The 20,063-nt window shown below is 41.2% G+C and overlaps 2 protein-coding genes across 2 annotated transcripts in view; one reads left to right on the top strand and one right to left on the bottom strand.

The window, feature by feature from the left end:
* Window positions 1-16,213, bottom strand: part of LOC108888892 (nesprin-2) — a 73,998-nt gene extending 57,785 nt beyond the window's left edge. Inside the window, 33 exon segments of the mRNA XM_051072072.1 lie at window positions 267-1,168; window positions 1,259-1,409; window positions 1,623-1,789; window positions 1,989-2,109; window positions 2,345-2,460; window positions 3,340-3,631; window positions 4,360-4,526; window positions 5,011-5,145; window positions 5,489-5,665; window positions 5,667-6,209; window positions 6,297-6,455; window positions 6,691-6,858; window positions 6,939-7,028; window positions 7,139-7,276; window positions 7,525-7,677; window positions 7,763-7,968; window positions 8,128-8,224; window positions 8,402-8,570; window positions 8,688-8,800; window positions 9,013-9,177; window positions 9,400-9,537; window positions 9,623-9,736; window positions 10,099-10,188; window positions 10,458-10,558; window positions 10,722-10,921; window positions 11,015-11,100; window positions 11,102-11,212; window positions 11,356-11,448; window positions 11,527-11,604; window positions 11,716-11,811; window positions 13,415-13,476; window positions 15,534-15,638; window positions 15,964-16,213. Of these exon segments, the coding sequence (XP_050928029.1) occupies window positions 267-1,168; window positions 1,259-1,409; window positions 1,623-1,789; window positions 1,989-2,109; window positions 2,345-2,460; window positions 3,340-3,631; window positions 4,360-4,526; window positions 5,011-5,145; window positions 5,489-5,665; window positions 5,667-6,209; window positions 6,297-6,455; window positions 6,691-6,858; window positions 6,939-7,028; window positions 7,139-7,276; window positions 7,525-7,677; window positions 7,763-7,968; window positions 8,128-8,224; window positions 8,402-8,570; window positions 8,688-8,800; window positions 9,013-9,177; window positions 9,400-9,537; window positions 9,623-9,736; window positions 10,099-10,188; window positions 10,458-10,558; window positions 10,722-10,921; window positions 11,015-11,100; window positions 11,102-11,212; window positions 11,356-11,448; window positions 11,527-11,604; window positions 11,716-11,811; window positions 13,415-13,476; window positions 15,534-15,609 (5,474 nt within the window). The 5' untranslated portion in view covers window positions 15,610-15,638; window positions 15,964-16,213.
* Window positions 16,214-17,563: 1,350 nt separating this feature from the next.
* atp5mj (ATP synthase membrane subunit j) lies at window positions 17,564-19,998 on the top strand. Its single transcript, XM_051071771.1, has 4 exons — window positions 17,564-17,735; window positions 18,652-18,775; window positions 19,097-19,117; window positions 19,857-19,998. Exons 2-4 carry the CDS (start codon window positions 18,652-18,654, stop codon window positions 19,868-19,870), a joined length of 159 nt encoding a protein of 52 aa, XP_050927728.1. The 5' UTR covers window positions 17,564-17,735; the 3' UTR covers window positions 19,871-19,998.
* Window positions 19,999-20,063: the final 65 nt, after the last annotated feature.

The raw sequence follows: 20,063 nt of genomic DNA, 5'->3' as shown, positions 1-20,063 counted from the left end.
GGATGAAAGAATCACTGGGTCATCAGTTATGGATGAGTGGAGACTACTGACATTGTGTTTTGACGTCCATATATGTTAATGATTGTTATTTGTCAGATGTTTGTTCATAATATAGTTAACACCCAAAGGTTTAGACAATTACAGGAAAATATCTTCATGTTATTTTTGTTATTAAACACACAAATCTGGCATTCAGCGCACAGTGGGACAATAGAGAAGTTAAAATGAGTAAATATGTATTTTCTGGATCCAGGTCAGTGTTGTACCTCTGCTGCAGAGCAGGCAGGGTGGGCTCGTGCAGTTTCAGATGTTCAGCTGCTCCTTTTATCTCCCTCAGTGCCCCTAACAAGGCAGCTCTCCTCTGGGCCAAGCTCTCCTTCACCTCCCCCTCTTTCTTAACCTGGCTGCTGCTTCTCCTCTGGTCCTTGACATCCCCCTCAGACCTGTGCTCCTTCTTCCTTTGTCTGTTTGTGTCATTCTCTCCATCAAGCCTACTCCTTTCAGCCTCCAACTCTAGCTCCTCTTTCGCCCTCCTTGGAGGGGGATGCTCCTGCTCCTGCTCCTGCACCTGTGCTCCTCCCTGCTGTGATGAGTCATCCCCAGTCTTTGCCTGACGTATCTCCACAGGATTCAGCTCTTCATTCCTCTTCATTTGCTCCTTTCCCACTGAATTTAACTCATCTTTGCTCTCCCTTTGCCTGCCTCTAATCAGCTTTTTCTCCACGTCCACAACGTGCTTGGACAGTGACGTCACCACATCCTGGCACGTCACGATCGCCCCATCCATGCTCAGAGTCATCCCCGCTGCCTTTAAATTGCTGTCAACTTTCTCAGATTGCTCCGCAGCAGTCTGCAACCTCTGCTGCAATGCTGCGTGCCAAGAATGCCTTTCCTGCTCCCAGTCTGCCTCAGTTTGCTGCCTGCTGGCGTCCTGGTTTGCCAGCGGGGCTGGGATCTCGGCCTTGACTTCCCTCACTGTGGCCAGGAAGTGATCCACAGCCTGGGCAGCTAACTGAACCTTCTCCAGCTGCTGTCTGAGCTGCTTCAGATGACTGACGCTGCTGTGGAGAGCCTGGTGGAGGGATGTGGCTTCTGGCTGTTGTCTTTCCTCTTCACTGCTTTGTTTTGATAGTCTTCTCATTTCAGACTGCAGCCTGTGATCCATCTCCTGGGTAACACATCAGGGATTAATAATAACGTTTGAATGTTCCACTCTCAGAATTAAAGTGTTGATTGTTTGAACAAGGCAAAGACGTACCTTTAAGTCAGACTGCAGACTGAGGTCAGGCAAGTTGAAGGAGGAGATGTCCATGGACTCTGACATGATCGTGTCCAGTTTTTGTGTGATCAGTGCCAGGTGATCATCTGCAGACTCCATCAGATCAGCAGTATTCTCCAGAGACGTCATCCTGACATAAACCAACTCGTTAGAATAAGCTGTTATTATGTAAAGCATTAAATACAGTTATTAGTTAACTAAATATTATGTAATATGATTGAAAGCTCCAAAATAACTATTAAAGGCTCAAGAATAAACTTTGAAACTCCACTTCTGAGCCAGAATAGATGACAGACAGATGTTACAAATGTGCTTTTTCTTAAGAGATCAGTCTGCACTCTACCTGTTCTTCAGGCACATTTGTTGGCTTTTCCACTCATGAGTCAGCTGCTCCCAGTCCCTCTGCACCTCACTCAGGTCTTCCCTGGTCATCAGATGGAGGGACTGGGATAGTTGGGCATACTGGAGCTCAAACTCAAACCATAGTGCCTCTGTCTCCTGTTTTAAAGTCTGTTGAGAAGACACATGCTTGCAAAGCAGCCACAAGACAAACTGAGAAGTCTGCACACTGTGACTTAAGCACTAAATATCACTTAATGCATGGATGTTTGAGGCTGAACCCTTCCTCAGCGTTGAGGCTTAGATTGGTCTAGGTTGTAAGAATGCACAACAAAAGGGACAAAGTAACATGAGTGATGCTTCAACTTGCCTGTAGTTGTTTCTTTTGGTTCTGCAGGGTAGAGACAGTGACTGGCTCTGGGATAAACGCCTCTAAATGTTGCTTGTTATTCTGAAGTTGAGACTGAAATATCAAGCTGGACTTTCTGTACCTACAGTGAAAGATTTACACATCATTTCAATATAACGTTTTATTCTTATTTCATTGAACTTCAAAGAAAGAGCATGGCAGACTGTTAAGTCTTCATGATAATTCTGTTTTTTAAATGAGATGAACAGGTCAAACAGGTGATAACACACAGTAAGTTAGTTAGTCTTACTTAAAACTTTACTTCACATGCTTTTAGTCAACATGTTGTAAAGTTTAACTGAGGCATGAGTCCATACCTCTCCAGTACTTCCTGTTCAGCGGGGTGCTCTTCCTGTGATGGGGCAACCGCCTCTGGTACGACCGTCCACTCCGCCTCCTGCTTGGCCTCCACGGTGTCGCCCCTGACAACCGCCTGGGAGATGAGGGAGTTACACAGTGACAGTCCAGCAAAGAAAAGAGGAAAAGATGGAGCGGTGAGCCTATCCAATTACTGAGGATTAGTGTCCCACACCTGGTGCTGTGGCGTCTAAGCGTTAGTGACAGTCACCACCAATGAAACTGCTGAGTTCTGTCTGACTGGGAGGAGAAAGGCCACTTAAGTGTAATGTGTAAAGTAAACAGGATTCATTTAAAGCTAATTAACATGTGCAACCTACATATTGCAATATCATGTGGTTTATACTGCAAGTCACATCACAGTATTCAAGATTATTGGTTTGCAGGTATGGTAGCATAAAGCAGAAGTCTCATGTAGCATCGAACGTATTCTAGTGATTTGAAACCAGAACACTCATAACTCCCATCTCCGTTTTTGTCTTCTTTAGTATCCTGAAGGAAAATGTGCAGAAACATACTGAGTGTATTTAAATGAAAAGACTGAATCCATTCATGACTTAAGATTCCTCCTCCTTTCTTTGAAGTACATAATACATGTCAAGTGTCTTATAGTTACAAACAAGCATGTCACATACAGTAACTGCCTCAATGTCTTAAATCATGATATACTTTTGAGTAGTACGTAGTAGTACGTTTACATAAAGGAAGTAGGAAAGAAAATGCACACAAGTGTGAAATCTAAACATCTTCTAAATCACAGTGAGTGAGCCATTTTAATTACTTTTACTTCACATTACATGATTTTAAGTTCAGAAAATAAGTTTATCAAACTTTCAAAAATGCAAATGATTGTTTCTACCTGCAACTTCACAAAGTGCTAAAATATCTAGTGGAGCTGAGAAAATCAAGAAAAAAAAAGAAAATCTGAAGAAAAGCAGTCATGTGATCATCATACCTGTATGTGAGGCTGGACTTGTTGACTGCTCTTTATGATGTGCAGTAGACGAGCCTTCAGTGGCTTCTCTTGGGCTCGAAGTGAAGACTTTAAGACCGGTCTTTCCGTTGGGGCATCCTGAGATTGCAGAGGCAGGATATCACCGTGAACTGGCACCTCGCCAGCCGCAGGTGAGAGGTCGCGTCGCGGGCTGTCCTCCCTTTGTTCCCGCGGCAGACTGCTGCTCGGCTGTGGGTCGGCCGATATGCCAGTCGCACTCAGCGGGGTGTTTCCCCCAAGCTGCCGTCCCCTGCTGAGTTAAGAAATGTTCAACAGGCGGAGGTCAGGGCCAGTCAGCTACAACCACTCAGTTAGAACCAACAGGATTCTCATTAAGATTAACAGACTCTAAGGATTACTGAGTGACAATTGTTATGAAATAAGCTGTCTGCTTCAATTAAATGATGCTGTTCACTTGAAAATCAGTTAACAGATGCTAAAAATTGAATCTTGATTTAAAGATAAATTCGAAAGACAAACTTGTTCTATTTCTGTCTAAATTGTAATTTTTCATTTTTTCCTGCAGTTTGATGTTCAGCCTCCCACTGAGCAGCTCCGGCATGACTGAAATACACATGAAATATATTAACTAGTTTTAGCTAAATTGAGCTTTAATCTGAAATATGAACTGAGTTTTTTGTAGATGTACAAAAAAACTCCCATTGAGCAAAAGTCCACCCCATATGACATCTGTCAGAGTAAATACTATAGGTCAGAGGCTTCTTCTTCTCATGTGAAGAGTGCCATCATGCCATTTTCAAGGTGAAGTTTCACCTTTGTATTTTCAGAAATCGAGAGAGCTGCAGTATATTGACAAATTTGGGTGGAAAATAAATTCTTTGAAAGGTTATCAGGGTAAAAGCCATGAGATTTATTCATAAACACAAACCCAAACAAGACCATTCAGTAATGACAAGCACAAACTTTGCTTCCAGACATACTGGAAATACATATATTATTTCCTTCTTAGCATTATCTTACCTGTGTGCTGGGAGCACTGAGTCACTGCATTGTGTTTCCTGAGCCTCATCTGACTCTTTCAGCAGATCTGTTGCCAGGCAGGATGATTCACTTGGTGTCACTGTCTCACACAGCGCTCTGAGTGATTCAACCCGCTCCTCAGCAGATGCATCTTCATCCATGACAACCTGAGGGGGAACATGAAGCTCTGAGAAACTGTAATCAACCACTTTTCTTCCTGATTATCTGAACTTGGCCACACAGCAGAGTTAGATGTTAATGGCATGCTTGTACCTGTTGTTGCTGCAAAGACTCGTGGTCAGTCTGGTCAGTAGCTTCACAGAGAGCGTTAGTATGCGTTTCGCTTTGTACGACAGAAAATGTCTGCTTTCCCTCTCTGATCTTAGACCATAAGACTGGGAACAAAGGCAGCCATTTCTCTGCGTACATCCTGAGTGTGACACAAACAAGCAGAAACTTGCTTAAGGGGCATTTTTTAAGGGGAATGGGTGAGAAAAATGTTAGTTATGTAAAGTTTTCATGATTTAAAGGTCTGTAAAATATTTAGGTTCATCTGGGACCCAAATCAAACTCCTTGTTTTTTTGGTTAAAGTCTTTACTTAGGTTTAAAACTGGTGGGTGCATCAATCTTTTATAGACTCTCTGTCGTACCTCCCACTGCTTCCTGACTGAGTCAGACAGGAGCATCAAGTCCTGGAGCTGGGACCCAGAGCAGAAGGCCCCAAAACCTTCCACTGCATCCAGGAACTCCTCCAAGATGACAGGCTGCAGAGTCTTTAAAGCCCGCTGCACAGAGAGACATACAGCTCAACAAACACGCACAAACCAAACTGGCAGCAACACAAGAAAAAAGCAAATCACCACAGACCTTGAAAGAATGTGTCCTGGTTCTGAAATTTAAGTTTGGGATTTGTAAGGTCTGGATGTTGTTGCATTCAAAGCAAGTCATGACCAGGCCTCTGTTTTGAGCATTTACTAAGCAACAAACTTTAATCAAAAAGGACAAAGACTTTTCACGAGACACGTAACCATTAAACTCATTCAGATCTTACACTGTTTTTTACAGCTTGATAAAATCAGTCAGGGTTAGTTGTGTCTCTCTTATTCTCTGTCCTCTGTTTAAATGTACCTGTTTCTTCTTGGCTTGTGACTCTGAAACCTCTTTGCCACTGAATAACTTGATGGCTTGCTGGATGCGTCCCTGCAGACGAACCCTGGTCTTCTCCAGTCTGCTTCTGGCCATCGACTGGGCTTTTGAATGGACTTCACTGCGGACCACGACCGGTGGCTGTGGAGGTGTTTTATTCACCTGTAGAGTGTCTGGTTGCCCTCTTATTCTGGGTTTGGATTTGTGAGTTTGTGAGGGGGACGAGCTTCCCTTTTCCTCTGTTACATGTTTGGACAGCAGCAGAGTTTTTTGAAATGTTTGGGTCAAAGATGGTGGAAGGTTCGTCATTTTGACTTAAAGCTTGAGTATGGGATTCAGGAAATGACCGAGGCTGTATGATGGGCTTAGATTCAGCTTCTTTTACAAGAGAAGAGTGAAAATGAGGCACTAACTCCCTCGAAGGCTGAGGCAGCATTTGGATTTTCACATGGGGTATAACAATAGTTTCATCCTGTATGTCCTTGTGCTGGAGGTCTCTTGTCCTCTGTTGAGGTGTATGAGGTGGAACCTGAGGTGAAAGTTGACTTGGGTCCTGGGTCTGCAGCTTAACATTCCCAGTCTGGTCTACATGTTTGGTTTTGGCTACAACAAATAACCCTGTCTCCGGCTTTCTCTGTGTCTGATGGACTGCTTCACCCACGTGCCCTTTAAACCCAAGGGAACTAAACATTCCAAGAATCTCCTGAAAAAAAGAAAAATAGACAAATCACATGAATATGAGTAACTGCTGAGGAACTGAAAGAAGTTACTATATATTAATTAAAGTCACCTGGCAGTGGGAGACTGCCTCTGTGATCCTGTCCTGCAGCCCAGACGTACTGAGGCTCTGCAGAGGAGAGGTTTTCCGTACGTGTGCAACGAAGTCCTGCAGCTCCTGTCCCTCCGTTACAACCTGGTTCTCCAGCTGTAAGCCTCGAGAGATCAGGCCCTAGAAAGGATTATAAAGTCTACACTGAGTTATGTGTGCTGTACTGTTTGATTTTAATGACCCAAACCAAACATTTCTGCACATTTCTTCTTTCTTGCCCTTACATTTGAATTAAGTCACTCTAAACCAGTTTTGTGTGAACAATGCTCACAAATCAGAAGCCTGTGGATCTTTTGTGATGACTTTAACATAAAAATGTCTAACTAGAACGAGCAGAAAGTTTTGGTTTGCTGACTTTGGCTGCAGAGTCCTGCGCAGAGTGTCCTCTCTTCTCTTTCTCCTTTAGGTGCTGGTAACAGTCCAGGGCATCTGTGATCCAGCGCTCCAGCTCAGCCAGATGGCCCTCTAGTCTGGATGAGGCCCGCTGCAGCTCCCCGCAGGTCCTCTCTGCTTCAGCCAGCACCTGTCATATATATGCACAGGATAATGTCAATAATAAACAGCACTGGATCTACAGAGTGTTGCCTGTGTACAGGAGAGTACCTGTGGGAGAGTTTGCTGGAAGTTTTCTAAGCAGCTTGTTTGGAAGTCTGCGGATGACATGTCCACTTCTGTCATCTTTTTACTCAGTAGCTGAAAACAAGAAAAACAGATGTAGAAAGTAGAAGTAAAACTTATCTAATCTATATTTTGGTGCTGATTTTTATCCACTCATCAATTTATTCATGTGTAAGTTTGCCAACCTGTAGTTTCTGTCTGTTAGCCCTCAGTGGGACTGAGGCCACATCCAGTGGTTGTCTCAGTAGCAAGCTGGCTTCCTGGGTCAGTGAATGCACCGTTTGAAGACACGGGGGTCCGACACTGGGCTCCGATGATACCTCCTAAGAAAGACATGTTTCATGTCTGGCAAACTCTACTCATTTCACTAATGTTACCCTTCATTTTGTTTCCTAAAAAATTAAATGAATAACAAGAGTGTATCCTACTACAACACTATTTAAATACAGGAGGTCCTGGTGTTAACAGATTGAGATTAATTCAGTAAATTATCAACATTTTAAATCATATATATTCATTTAATCCTCTTGAAAAGTCTCTGTGGAAGAACAATGAGAGCTTGCAGACTTACAAACTTTGTCCTCTTCATACGTTCAGCCCACTGCATGTTGACCTTGCTGAGTTGTTCAGACAGTGTGCGGCTTGTTGAAGTTTCTGTCACTTCAATAACCAAGTTCCCCACCTCATTTAGCTTCGCTTGACATGACATCCACTCACTCATATCCTGCAGTAACCAAACAACAGATTTGTACAGCTAAGCAGCTTCATTGCAAACACTGAAGTTCATAGTCAGAGTCATACAGATGTACCTGTGTCCCCTCAGGAGCAGACTGGGTTTGTGACTGAGCAGTCTGTGAGAGCCACGTCTGTAGAGAGACGAGGCACTTGTTGTAAGTCTCCCACGCAGACACCACTCTCTCCATCAGCCCTCTCATGGCCGTTACAGCTTGTGTAACCAGTTCAGCTTCACTTTCTGCTTCTTTCACCTGACGATTAACAAGCTGGGAATCTGCACCTGGGGAGTGGAGAGCAGGTGGAAGTCAAGTCTTAACTTTTAAACATAAAATCTTCAAGAAATTCATCATCCACAGAGTTCATGACCTATCAAACATTATGCCAGGATTTTGTGTTTACAGAACTCTTATCACTGACACACATTCACTGTAGCTCACACCTAGTGCTGCCTTGCTGGTGTAAGCATTTGCCTTCTCCTTCAGGATTTGGAGAGAGTCCATCAGAATCAAAACTATGCCTTGACGCTCCACTGTTTCCTAGACAACAAACCAACATAAGTCATCAATTTCGCTGTTTTTCTGGAGGCCAAAATCAAGGAAAATTAGCTTATAAATGTCTTGAAAGAACTAACTCCACATTTACTCTGCCGTTCTCTGTTAGCTCACATTATTTTGTAACTGGTGTAAATTTTGATCTTTCAGATAAACACTCACATGCCAGTCCTGCAGGAGCACATATACGGCCTCCTTTGATCTGTAGGGAGTTTTCCAGGTCTGGATTTTGGCATTGATACGTTTCAGGAGGTCCAGCACAGTGTGACGATATTCCTGGTATTCCAACTTGATCCCTTGATATTTGGCTGTGACTCTGACATGGGTTACACTGTTTTCAAATAAAAAAGGATTAACACATTGTCTTGTGAGAATACTGGTACAAAAGAAGCTACTGTGGATTATTTTATCATCAGTGATTTTAAGATTTCTGACTGTGAACATGTACCGTCTTTTTATCTCATCAAACTTTTCAAGAGGCACTAGCACGTTCCCTGAGCCATCCATGTTGTGGTAGTTGTCAAGGATCTGGACATGGTGGCTCATCTCTTTAATTAAAGTCTAAAGAAAACCAGCAAAGAATATCATAAGTACATAAACTAGACAATGAAAATGTGTGTGAAGTTTTCTGAAGTCCTGAAATATTGTTACGATGCCTGTTTATAATAACTCTGTCCCGTTCTCGTCCATTTCAGAACCAAAAAAATATAAATTTCTGATTTTTTAAAAAATTATTATAAAAATTTGTCCAACAGCTTCAAAATTAAAATAACCTTCAGGGTGTCTTGTTGACCTCTTGCTTCTTTAGCAGCACCTGCATGATCTTTCACCCTTCCTCCCTCCTCTGTTAGCGCTGCCTCTGCACGCTGCAGCCATGCAACCACAGAGTCCAGAGGAGGAGGAAGACTCAGGTCCAGGTCTGCTTTACATCTCTGCAGCTGGAGAATGACACACACATACACATAACGTGGTATTAGCATAAATTCTGGTCATTGTAATGTTGTCTGATGACTGCTCTGTAAACATTTCTCACTCATCCGGAGAGAGATGTTAGGAGTATTTTATCCGACTGAATCAATACTACATAATGACAAATAGCATCCTCGCATATTTGTAAACAAACAACAACGCAGCTTATTGTCCACAGTGGGTTTCCTCACCTCCTCCTCCATACGATCCCACGCTGCCCTGAGAGCCTGCTGCTCTCGACTCAGCTCAGGGCATCGTTTGATGTTTGTGAGCAGGGTCATTACAGGTCTCCTTTGCTCAGTGAAGGAGCCAGCGAGACTCTGGAACACCTGGTGAGCCAAACACAGCTCTAATCACTATACAACAATATAAAATGAATATTTTTCTTCCTTCAGTTTTTGTGCTTTGTCTTACTCGATATTTTTCTGCATAGCTTGAATTCTGTGCAGCCGTCCATGCTTCTGACAGTTCCTGAAAGGCCTGCTCCAGCCAACAAGTTACCTCTTGTGCTCTCTCACTTGGGGAGACCTGCATTTTACATGTTAACAGTCACATTTTGATGCTATAAAAGTGTTAACCATGGTGAATTACAGTGTCAGAGCTGCACAATAACTGAATAAATCCATGAGGTATGAGGCAAACCTCAACTATGTTTCAGCTCTGTTAGAACAGTAAACTTGGGCTCCTGGAAACAGCAGCGGAAAATGTTTTTTAAATTAAGAGATCAGAAAAGTCCTCTGCAGGAACAGCTATGCATCTTATAAATATCAATCACATGCAGCTGCATTGTTTAGCAGTAAAGGTGCACACACAGTTAATGCAAACTAATAAGTGAGAAAAACTGAAAAATATTAACCAAAGAAGGATTTCTTTGCTTGGCGTGTAGCTACCTGGCGTAACGGTGAGACAGCAACTGCTGGAGTGAAGTGAGCAGGTAAATTCACAGGTGAGAAGCAGGAGGGCTGATCCAGAGGAAACAGCTACACCACCACCACCAGAAGAGAGCATGAAAAAAGAAATGTGAAGGTAGAGGGAAGTAGTTGACACCCCTCAGTTTCATGCAGGGGGTTGTGGATCAGACAGCGAATATAAGCAGGAAGAGCCAGAGGAGCAGTAAACCACCAACTGAAACAGTAATACCTGACTTTAATTAATTGAGCTATGTTTTGGTGTAAATACTTGAGAGGGACAGGCTCAGATTATTATTATAAGTGACAATATGATCAGAGATACAGGTGCGACTGCTGACCTGCAGATAGTCATCAGGTGCTGGCATGTCATTGGAGTACTGTAGAAACTGGGCCACATATGTCATAATGGACTTCTCATCGGGGTCTTTCACATCAACATCTGAGTTCAGAGAAAAGGTAAAAGATGGTGTCTCAAATGACCTTAAGTAAAACCACTTTTAGTTTGCTACTCAAGACTTTAATACAGTATTTAGTAAACACTGAAACACAACAGTTTTACCTACTGGAAAAACAGAGTAAAGTTAATCCTATGAAAGGCTCACCCTGGGGCTCCAGCAGGCGGGGGATGTGGAGCTCCCTCTCAGCCAGGTGGAAAGCTTCTTCCAGGTTCTCCTGGTTGCTCCTGGACTGGACCAGTGAGAGATCAACCAGCTGTGGTCTGAGAGAACACAGGATGGCCAAGAAGGCCTCTCCACTTCTCCAGCTCGACTTAAAGTCTTTCACACTGACAGAGCAACCAACCCTGGAGACAAAGAGACAGGCAGACAATTAATTTTTTCAATTTAATAACTGTGAAATGTGTGTTAAGCAGTAAAGTATACGCTTAAAAACTCACTTTTGGCATTGGTCCCTGACCCACATGAGCAGGGCCTTCTTGGCAGATATTCTGAAGCGTCTGTGGAGGGGAGACATCCGGCCTGCAGGGAACTGGACTGGCTGGGATGGGGCTGCCAGACCAGGAGTCCAGGCTGGACAGAGAGTCGAGGGAGGAATGACGAGAGCTGAAGGAGAGAGCACTGGCCAACTCCTCAATCTAACATGGAGACAATGAAACAATATATATGTTATCAATGTATGTATCTTGATATGACACAAGATGCTTTTTCAGAATAGCAGAAGCACAAGTAGATTAACATATGATGACTTTAGTATTTTACTTTTACTGTTGGTACTCACATGACAGCGGAGAATGATGGTCCACACAAGGCCGAGAATGATTGAGGGCCGTCCATCAATGATATCTGGGATGTTTATGTTCACCAATTTGATCTACACCGACCAACAACAACAAGTGTTAACAATAAAACACAATACAAGTTCAGATGTTCTTTATGTGTGAAAACTCACAGATTTCTTCTTGAGGAAGTTTAGTGCCGTCTCAATGTTGGCCCTCTGCTGGAAGACGCCCTGCCCCCTTTGTCTTTTCTATGAGGAGAAATTACAACATCAGCTTAATATTCATCTAAATTCATCTGTGTTTTGGCTTTTCCGCAACCCAATACTTGGCTCACTGATATTAGAAGCACAGTAACTCACCATAGACTGACCACTCATCACCTCCAACAGGTCAAGCAGCAGTGACCCATCTCTAAGGTCAGAAAACAGGTCTGACACAAACGAGGGAGGGCATCTCTGTAACAACACACAAGATTTACTCTGATTATATATCCAGCTGCTACATGTGATTTTACCATCAACTACAGTCTGTGTGAAGATACATGCAGTAGGTGTGACTCAGTGCTATGTGCAGCAACACATTCAATCACGCCACGATCATTTGGGCTATAGGCAAATTAAACAAGGTTGTGTAAATAGTCCTGGGTCATGTTAGGTTAGAAATTTGCCTCATCAATTTAATACAAAACAGGAAGTTGTTCAGGACTTCCTCAGGTCATGATGGTTAAAGGAGTAAAAGGCTGATGGAAAAATAATTTCTCAAATGTTTACCCTTTAGTAAACCAAAGAAGAAACCTAAAAAAAAGGTTTACACTTTAACTAAGACTGCCACTTGTGTAATATTGAAGCTTTCAGACAAGTCTAATGCTGTAATTACAAAAATAAAATACATAAACATGTATTACAATAACATACTTTGACCCTAAAGAACAGAGTCAACAAACTATTATACTATAACTATAAAGCTTAAACTGAAACTGTACTAGGTTCATGTGTCTGGGTCAGAGCTTTAGATTAAATCACAACAGTGAAGACTGTAGACATACAGATAATATCTTCTGTTGGGGGCTGTGAGTGGACTCAGATTGGTGTAACAGATGGAAAGTTATGAACGAGTGATTTTGGCATTAGAGTGCAGTCATATGGACATGAGGTTAAGAAGAGGTGTCTGCTGGGTTCAGATTTCGTGCTGCTCTGCTCCACTGAAGCACTATTTATACTCCAGGCGAGTGTCACACGCAGCTCAAGGTCCCTTTCCAACGGGATCCGGGGCGAGCTGCTTCACTGCACCTCGCCGTCTGACCAGTGAGTCAGCATGTTACACTCTGCAGCTCGTTTCATATCATTTACAGCCAAACGGCAGCATGACGTCATGACACTTTTCAGCACTCTCTTGGAAATGTTTTATTTGTTGCCACATATTCTGGTTCAAATATTACAACACTGGGTGCTGAAATATAAAACTATTCTAAAAGCAAAAATGTTAAGGTGAATTTTTGACTCTTTGCAATACAAACTACACTCAAACCTCCTGTAAAGCCTGCAGGAAAACATAACACCAACTGGCAGACTGTTTCAAATATAAGGGAAAATGAACCATGTATGAAATTCATGTATACAAAAGACGGCTGCAAATAGCACATTGACAGTTTGTTCTCATCAGTCCTTTACTGCATTATTTCTCCTGCATCTCTCCACTATTTTCTTTAATAATCTCCGACTGTGGTTTAAAAAATGTTCTCCAAAATAACTAGTCATCTTTGACAACTGAATGCTAATGTTTAAACAGGTGTTTGTTCAATATAATACCAGGCTGTATTTTTTTTCAGCTGTCTGATACTAGTCACATTAAAATGTTTTGACAACCATAAAAATCTACTTTGTCTTCAAGGCATGACCACTGCTTCAGGAGCATTTTCATCTTTACAAATACATATGTTTATTTAAGTGATCTGTCACTGAAATGAGGTGGATATAGCGTCTTGTTTCCATTCCCAAATACATACAATTTCATGGTTATTATACAAGCATCACACACAAATATGCTATCCCAACATACCTTAGACAGTTGAGCATTTATCCAGTTGGTGAAAGTTCTTTTCTGAATCTGTTCATGCTCCACTGTTTGGGAAAAAGAAAAAGAAACTGTAATCAATGCACATACAGTACAAGATGTATCTGAATGTGGTGGGTTCTGTTTTTAATCTGGCATTATTAAAGTATTGATGTACTGCACACCAAAATATTTTGTTGTAATTTAATGAAAACATAACATAAATATGAATTAAAAATGAATAATTCCTGATGAATTTTGGAAGCAGCACACACTTTAATAAATGAATGAACTGTCTCAGTCCTCTTAATGTCAACAGTCCATTTATGTCTTCTCATGTCGGTTTACTTACATGCGTATTGTCACATTTTAAAACAGTGAAGAAGCGAGGAAGCTGCTGTTTTTCTATTCTGTAAAGTGTCAGTTTCAGCTCCATATGGTCTGAAAACCATCCCCTAATGCACAAATACACAAACCACTGTGTGATATATAGTATACTTGTTTCTACTGACGTCTTCTGTGCTGAATCTAATCCAGAAAAACAGCCACAGGAACCCAGATATGAGCTGCAGTGAGGTCAAAACCTACTCACCAACATCAGAGAACTGAGGGACTTTTCGACTCGCCATTCTCACAACCAACAGTCAATAGACCCATGTATAATAACTAAGGAGACCTGTCCACTTGAACAACATAAAACTCTCCTCTCCCAGTGGACGACCTGGGAGTGAAAGGCTTCCTCTTTAAGCTAAAGTAAGGCTGGGATCTGGCAAGACGGATGCCAAGACACTGACAGACATAGATACTGAGCTCACACACACACACACACATGCACACACACAGCAAATATACACAGAGACACACTCAAAGCCATGGTGAACTTCCAGACACATGTACTGTATGCAAACACACACAGTGAGGGGGTCTGGGGCAAACATGGATCCTGTGAAGAACCAGACCTGATCCTAAGCTTCTGTTGCCAAAACATGAACCTCTTACTATATATAACAATATAGAGACTTTCCTTGTTACAGTAATATGGAAATGTCAGAAAGCTTAAAGAAACACGCAACGTAAAAGGAGCCAATGACCCCCATGGGTAACTTTGGTGTCCATTACATAATTTAATCAGAAACATCATCAAGAAAAGAACAGTCACTTTCAGATTCATGGACTCATTTGCTGAATCACTGACTCTGCTGTTTGTTTAAGAGCCTGTCAAGAAAGGGAACTCCTGAGTATTTAATTATTTTAGTCATACTGAGTACTAACAGCACTGTGTGTTTTCTCAGGTCAGATTAATATCATGGAGCTTTTGCAGAAGTGGACAAAAAAATAAAAAAACAAAACAAGAAGATAATTTAAGGTGGTGACATTATGTCTTGCATAAATGTCAAATCAGCACAATCTTGATTTCCAATAAATGTGTAAGCACACAACTGGAAGTGAGTATTGATTAATGAACAGCTTCAAAACAGGCTTTGCAACAACATCTGTCTGCTGTTGTGAGCAATATGTGATCAATGCAGTAAAATCTAGTATGATTAGTTTGTTTTTATTGATTATGTCAATTTGTTTTGTTCTTTTCACATTTTGAAAAATGAAACGTCATTTAATGTCAGCTTTGCACACAGTAATAACTTACTTTGCACATGATGATATCAGTGAAAAGAATCAAGGTGATAAACATGTGGAGGTCAGCTGCTTCAGGCAGTGAGGTAAAAACAAAACACACTGAGGGGTTGTGGTCAGGGTAAACCTCCCCTATGAAACAGAGCTTCCTGAAAATGCTGCTAACATCATGAAAGTCAGACACACACTTGATGCTGTGGACCAGACATCTCAGATTGTCCCATTTTAATTCCTCACTATCTCCTCAAAAACACACACATTATTATTGACTGATATGTATTATTTCTGTGCATCAGAGTTTATAGTTTTATGCCAGACAAAAGCTAACTTCATGGTGCAAATAAAGAAAGAAGCTGCAAAAATCCCCTTTTCTTCTATCTTCCTAAAACATAGTATTTGCTGAGTAGTTGATCTCAGAGAGTTGGCCAACACTGTGATTTCCCACTCCAGCACGTCACATGTCACATCTATAAAAGTACAGGAATAGACTGACCTTGTAGGAGCATGTGCACGTTGTCAATGTCCAAAGGAATGCCTCCATCATCTTCCTCTGCTCCACCTGAAGCCATGCAGTCTCCAACCACAGCACCCAATCGACCTCAGAAAGATTCAGGAGACATGGACTAGTAAATCATCCACTCATGAGGAATCCACAACAGCAAAAAAGAAAGTGAATACTGCAGTGTCAAAGATTCATATCAGAAACATTTTTGTCAGCTGCCTCCACTGCCTGATTAGTCACGTTAAGAACGCGCCCATCCACACCCTTACATTACCGCAGACACACAGATACAAGTACACACATGCAAACACTGAAACAAAGAGCTCAAAGAGGAGGAACGATCGTGCTGTATGGAAAGAGCCTGGACACACAGCCATAATGTAGATATACAAAAATAGATGGCCTGGTCAAATCAGCATACCTGTAGCTGAGCTGTAGTCACCGCAGACAGCTGTTGTATTGCATATTACAGTGAAGAGCCCAGTAGAGTGAGAAGTGACCAGTGAATCTCCTCAGCTATGCCCTTTCATACTGGCACAACTCTATGTTGATTCACTGTGTTGACTGCCTTCAAATAGGACTTGGCCTTTACATGCTCATAAATGAAACAAGGTGCCTCTTGCCTATCAGAGCATGAGGACAAAAAAGAGTGAAAGGTCCCGCCCACACTTACTGCTGGAAATCCCAAATCACTCCTGCAGGCTCTCATATGAACTAGGTACCCCTTGGCTAGAAAGTAATCATATCCTGAAAAAGCCCAGAGAGTCGACGACTTTCACTGGCAGCAAAGCAAACTAAACAGAAGCTGTTACTGATGTTCCAGGCAACAAAAACAAAATAAGCATTTACTTATAGCCTTTATCTTGCCTTCATTTCCTTGATCTTCTTGTATAATATTTCAATAAAGCAACAGAAACAAGGAGACTGAGAAAGACCATCAGTTTGATGCATTAATGTGAAACAGTTTCAGTTTCCTTTTAGGTGTAATTCCAGAACAAATTCACTAATAAATATTTAATTCTGCTTTTACTTTTTACAGTAGGTTTCATATTGAGTCACAGCAATCTTTAAGGCTTTTCCATTCTAAAAAAGCCTGTTAATTATAATTAATTACAGTTCAAAGTAAAGGACTGAACTGAAAGGGATACTCACAATTGAATTCAGACCATAAAATATCTCTTTACTTAATGTTATTTATTTGTTTCACCTCAAGAGAAACAGAGTGCATGAACAGTGGAGCTTGTTACACGATGCCATTTTTACCCTTGAGAGCAGTGCCAGTGTTTTATTTGTTGTCTCACTATGGTGAGAAGGCAGAGCCGGTGGAAAGCCTGCGTACCATGTAGCAGCTGCACCCTCACCTCAAATTCCCACCTCTATTGTGGCAGTGGCAGAGGCAAGATACCAAAACAGAACAGAATATTGGTTGGTTGATTTGTTCCTCTGGAAAATCTGCATGTGTCTAGCATTGAATCAGGTTCAAAGCAGGCAACCTGCTTGGTGTTAACAGAGTGCAACAGAAATTGAAAGTGAGGCAGAGGGGTTTTCACACTAAAGGGTTATTGTAGTGTATGACTTATTGTAAAAGCACAATTTAAAGGAAAGTCTTGCTCCTCTTGATATATCAATTTCATGATGAAACCCAGACACACTAGCTGCACATTTATAAACAAACTTTTTGAGTTTTTAGATAGCTGACCAGTCCTTCCAATTCGAACTTTAATGTATTTATGGGGAGTTCCCAGCAAACAGAATTACCTAAATGACCTTCATACCCATGAGTCTTCTCCCTATTGCTAGATGAAAATTGTAGTTTTAGAGATTTAGGCTACATGATATCAGATCAAAGTTCAGTCTGAGACTTTTAAAATGAGATTTAACTGCAATAAATGTGATTAGGTTATCGAGTATATCATCATGAATCATCAATGCTCTATTTCAGTTTTCACATAAAACCCAAAACAGGAAGAAAGTGTAACTGTGTTTAGTATTTATGATCAAGTCCTCAAGATGGAGCCAAGAGATGGTTAGTCGGGTATCAAATAAGTCAATCGTGTACCTCCATGTGGTGGCGCTGCATCTCTAAACGTACAGTACAGCACAGCCGACGAAGAAGAAGCTTCCCCCCACGACTTTGACGTTTAGCAGCTGCGGCTATCTTGACCTTCTAACTGCAGCGTGGTAAACTGAAAGGTAGGAGAAGGACTTACACTTATTTAACAGAACTACTTTAACCATAACAGAAAAACAGTTGTTTCATCACCACAGCAATCCAAAATGAAGCTATCGTCTTTACTTACCATGTTGTGTGTGCTAGTTTTGCAGGTGTACTCAGCTAGGTAGCTTAGCTTCTTGCTAGCATCAGAGAAGATGCTAACGCGCTAGTCAGGAGCCATTCATTGATTAAAGAAGTTAACTTGGTGACCACAACATAGATATCAACTATGTGCCTGCTTGTAGATGTTCTCTTCCTTCGTGTGAACGATTTGCACATATTCAATGCTAACACTGACATAAGTAGACGCGAGGTTGCAGTGTTAGCAGTAACATTAGCCAACTAGATTTCCTTATCTGCAGTAAAGGTTAGTTACTGGTACGTCAAGTACAAAACGATGTTTCTTGTTTCGCTGACAATAAAGATTAGAAAAGACAGTCGTGATATTTCACCCCGTCTTTTGATCATTATGCTTCAGCTCGCCAGAGTCATTAGCTTAGCTAGACACACCTGCGGGTCAAAGTAGCATTCACAGTTCTCTATATTGAGAAACACTACGTTTTGTATGAAAGAAACAGCTTCTAAATTTTCAGTCAAAGATAGTGCAGCTATTAAAACATAAAATGCATTTCGCTGAAGGTATGATATCCACCAGTAAGTAAAGTTACTAGTTACTCAGGTAAGCTCGAGAGCAACACAGCATAAAATTGGTAGAATTTTGAATGGAGTTTGGTATGGCCTTACTCTGTAGAGAGGCTACAGAGTACTTTGAGCTAGGTCCACTGATGTCCCATCATGCCTGTGCTTAAATAAACTGTTAACAAGGTTGTGTCATTGTACTGACCCCAGTACATGAGCATTGTTTTGACAGTGAGTCTGTGCCTTCTCCTTCAGATGGCTGGACGTGCGTTTGCAAATTGGTGGGCCAAGATGAGCCCTTACTACACCAAGGCATACCAAGAGATGTGGGTTGGTATTGGCATCATGACATACCTGTACTACAAAGTTTCCTATGGAGGTAAGTTTTAAAATGTAATGATTTGTAAAAGTATGTTGAGATTGAAAAGCAGTCAGTCTTTGCACTTATTTGTGCAGGACGGGATGGATTCATTTGTAAACATATATAAATACAGCAACTCTTCTAATTGTCTTCACAACATATTATAAGAATAATACTGAAATATACTGGAACTATTAATTACTGGAAATGTGTGAAACAAAAGTGGCTTTCATAGTGCTGAATAAATACAGCTAGAATTACCTAAATATATTTTAATGCACTGTGTCTTGAGGGTGTGGGTTAATGTGACTAAAATGTTTTGGTTTTTTTCCTTTTCAGGCAAGAAGGCTGTGAAGGACAGTAAGTACCGAAACACTTTTTTAATCATGCTATATAATCAGGGTGGGCAATATGGTTATGTAAATACTTGTGCACAACTGATTTATACATATATCAGCTATTCAATTTGCTGGATTATTTGAAAGGAAAAAGTCTGGTTATTTTATCTATAAAAAATATATATCCATATTGCGCACTCCTGTGCACAATGTCATGTATATAAATGTACAACCTGGATTACAGAGGAGTACAAGGAGTCTTTAACTTTGTTGTCACCTCTTATCTCACCCCATGATCTGAACTTGAGCATAAAAGTAAACATGTTTTTTCTGTCGTATGCTTGTTATTAGGATTTACCCAGGATTTATCAGGATTAAGTTGATGAGAACAAACATTATCAGCAGAAAGCATGTGTGCTCAAGATGTTTTATTTACAATCTACTGTATGTTGTCTATATAGGTCATCAAAATTGAAAAGCAAGGTGTGTTAGGTTAGGTAAGCCATTAGTCACTACCCTCTATGTGTTTGGATTCTCCAGTGCACAAGAAGTTTTCGTAAGAAAAAGCTGCAGCAGCGAACATGAGATTTGCTGCAGGAAAAGTTTTAAGTCAAAGAATCATGTCAGATGTTGTGTAGTTTCATATGTTTTCCTCTAGATGTCAGTGACAGATGACATCTACAGTAACAGGCTTGGTTGGACAAAGTCTATTTCATCAATCTGTGTCATTAAATGTCTTTTCTCATCCTCTCTTTTTGCAGAGCCTGCCCATTGAGTTCTCCACCATGCTGACCACCCCTCCACCTCCTGTGATATAATGCCCCAGTCGCTAGTCCAGAAGTCCAGCTTCATATTAGAATTTTTGTTAATATGGAACAAATAAAGTTGTTATCCAAAACTTTATTCATTACATGAGTCATTTAGTATTACCATGGCTGTATAGGAATGAGATTGACTGTATGCAGTGG

This window comes from Lates calcarifer, linkage group LG7_1, assembly GCF_001640805.2.
Source record: "Lates calcarifer isolate ASB-BC8 linkage group LG7_1, TLL_Latcal_v3, whole genome shotgun sequence".
Taxonomy (NCBI): domain Eukaryota; kingdom Metazoa; phylum Chordata; class Actinopteri; family Centropomidae; genus Lates; species Lates calcarifer.
Note: the sequence above shows the minus strand (reverse complement) of the source record. Positions and strands in the feature narration are given on the sequence as shown.